We start from the raw sequence: 2486 nt of genomic DNA, 5'->3' as shown, positions 1-2486 counted from the left end.
TCCCAGGCAGCAGGTCCCAGGCAGCAGATCCCAGGCAGCAGGTCCCAAGCAGCAGGTCCCAGGCAGCAGATCCCAGGCAGCAGGTCCCAGGCAGCAGGTCCCAGGCAGCAGATCCCAGGCAGCAGGTCCCAAGCAGCAGGTCCCAGGCAGCAGATCCCAGGCAGCAGGTCCCAGGCAGCAGATCCCAGGCAGCAGGTCCCAGCAGCTCCTCCCATGCTGTGCCTGCTCTCACCTGGATGAGCTCCTCCCTGGAGGCAAACTCTGAGACCACCATGCACCTCCAGTCCCGCAGCCTGGTGAGGATGATGTGCAGCTTCCCAGTTGCCAGCTGGTGGGCATTTGGAGGCAGGTATTTCTCTAAGGTGTCCTTCAGGAATTGAATCATTCTTCCTCCAGGAACAAACCCCCAGAAACTCCTGGGCAAAGCACTGTAGAAGTACTTCTTCACCTCATCTAAAGCAAAGCAAAGCAATCATTCCACATCTCTTACAGCATTAGTTATGTAGTTTGGGGCTGCCTTTCCACCTGGAAAAAGGTGGTTATATATAAAAAAATAGATTTTATATTTTATATAAAAAATACACAAATACCCTGCTGGTAAATGCTCATCAAGAGACATTATTTTCACTAGGGCTGAAGCTCTCATGAGTGAATCCAGGTTTTCCCAAGACCCTCAAGACTGCAGGAAGCAAAAGTATTTTGTTTTCTTTTCCCATTCCTCTCCAGTTCCTCCAAGATGTCAGAAAAGTTTTGGAGATATGGAAGAAAATGGCAGGAAGCCTCTGGATAATAGTTGGCTCTGCCTCCTAAGGTATTTCTCAGCTCTGTGACTATACCTTTCTTTTTCATTTCATGCAACAGCAACACTAATCCTCTCCTAATTCCATCTTTTCCTTCCCCCTCTGTGTTTTGGGAATCTTCTAACAACTGCAAATTGGGGAGGGTCTCTTTTATGAGATGTGCTTATCATGAATTCAAATGGATAAGATGCAATGACTTCTTGAATAACTCGATCTGTGCTTATGAAATTACTCATTTCCACTCCCAAAGAAGTCCATGAAGTAAAATCCTGAGGAATTGGCCACTGCTTAAGGAGAAGAGAACACAAAATGATCTTTTGCAACTCCAGAATGTCTCTTTAGACAGAAGTAAATGCACAGTCCTTACCTGTATCACACTCACACACGGCAAGTGTAGCTATAATAGATCCTGAAGATGCTCCATAGATCCTGGCTGCAGACTTCAGGATGGCAGGTGACAAATCCTTCAAGGCTTTGACCACTCCTGCTTCATACATGATCATGAAACTGCAGCCCCTGATGAGTAGAGTGAGAGGTTTCATCTCATTTCCATTTACCTCCATCACCTCTGCTAACACCAAGCACCCAAGCCCTAAGAAAGCAGCTGCCCAGGGGAGGTTCAGAGGTTTTCCTTTAGCTGTGGCTGTTCCCAACCTGCTTCTGGCTCTCACCACCTTCTTATATATCTGTTTGACACGGATCTAGAAGCCAAATGTCCAGTGAAACAGCAGCAGTGGGTGACGTGATGCCTTGATACCTAAGGGCACTCATTAAAATGAAATGAATCCTTTGCAATAGGATTCTAAGGTGTGCACTTTGCTGCTGGGGAAAAGCCCCAGGTGATGTGGAGGAGCCACATGTCACAATGATGCCTTGGGGAAGTAGCCCAGGAGCTCAGGAGTGAGGCCCTGCAGAGGAGAAAAGCTGCTTCCTCAAACTGGTGGATTGTTTTCCTGGTGACCTGGGGTCCCAGTCCAACTTTCCAGCCTCCTGGGAATCAGGAATCAGCAAAACATTCCCTGGTACACAAGAGTCTTGCAAGATGCTGCCTCAAACTGTCTTGCCTCATGGGTAACAGGTTACCAAACCCCATCCCAGGGAGTGGAGAAGGTGTTTGGATTATTAAAGAAAACAGAACCCAAGTTGTTCTCCTAGTTTCACAATTTCAGGCTTCGAGTTTGTTTGCAAAAGGGGTAAAGATCCAGAGTCCAGGGAACAAATTGTGGCTTCATCTGCCCCCTTAAATGGCTGAGGTTTCAGTAGGGAAATCCACCAATAAATAAGGGGGAAAAAAGTCTGATACACAGAGTGATTTATTCTGGATTATCCATCCAGAAAGGCCAAGCTTCTTTGGCTTTGCAGCTGCAAGAACATTGGGAAGCTTTTGTGGGAAAAGCAGCCCTGAGATCCACAGAAATCTACCCCATGTCTCCAGATAAAAAGGCTTCCAAAAGCAGGTAGGAGATGGTCTCCTCCTGCTGCTGAGTGCTGGGGCAGGTTTGTGCCTGGGAGCAGCCCTGCCCTGTGCAAGGGGCTGCAGAGCAAACCTTAGGGTCACACTGGAGCTCTGCTGGACATGCTGGTGCTAACAGGGCTGTGGTCTCCATTAGACCCCAAACCCTTGTTGTCCAAGCAGCATCAGAACAGTGTTAATCCAGCTGCAATTCCACGTGGGAACAGCCAGTG

General features: G+C 48.1%; 1 protein-coding gene across 1 annotated transcript in view; it reads right to left on the bottom strand.

The window, feature by feature from the left end:
- LOC104392035 (patatin-like phospholipase domain-containing protein 1) overlaps positions 1-1297 on the bottom strand; it is an 8491-nt gene extending 7194 nt beyond the window's left edge. Inside the window, exons 1-2 of the mRNA XM_010001390.1 lie at positions 1168-1297; positions 233-453 (exon numbers count right to left, since the gene is read on the bottom strand). Coding sequence (XP_009999692.1) covers positions 233-453; positions 1168-1297 — 351 coding nt within the window. The remainder of the gene's footprint in view (positions 1-232; positions 454-1167) is intronic.
- Between the last annotated feature and the right edge of the window lie 1189 nt (positions 1298-2486).

This window comes from Chaetura pelagica, unplaced genomic scaffold (assembly GCF_000747805.2).
Source record: "Chaetura pelagica isolate M959 unplaced genomic scaffold, ChaPel_1.0 scaffold507, whole genome shotgun sequence".
Lineage (NCBI taxonomy): Eukaryota > Metazoa > Chordata > Aves > Apodiformes > Apodidae > Chaetura > Chaetura pelagica.
This window is presented reverse-complemented; position numbering and strand designations above follow the sequence as displayed.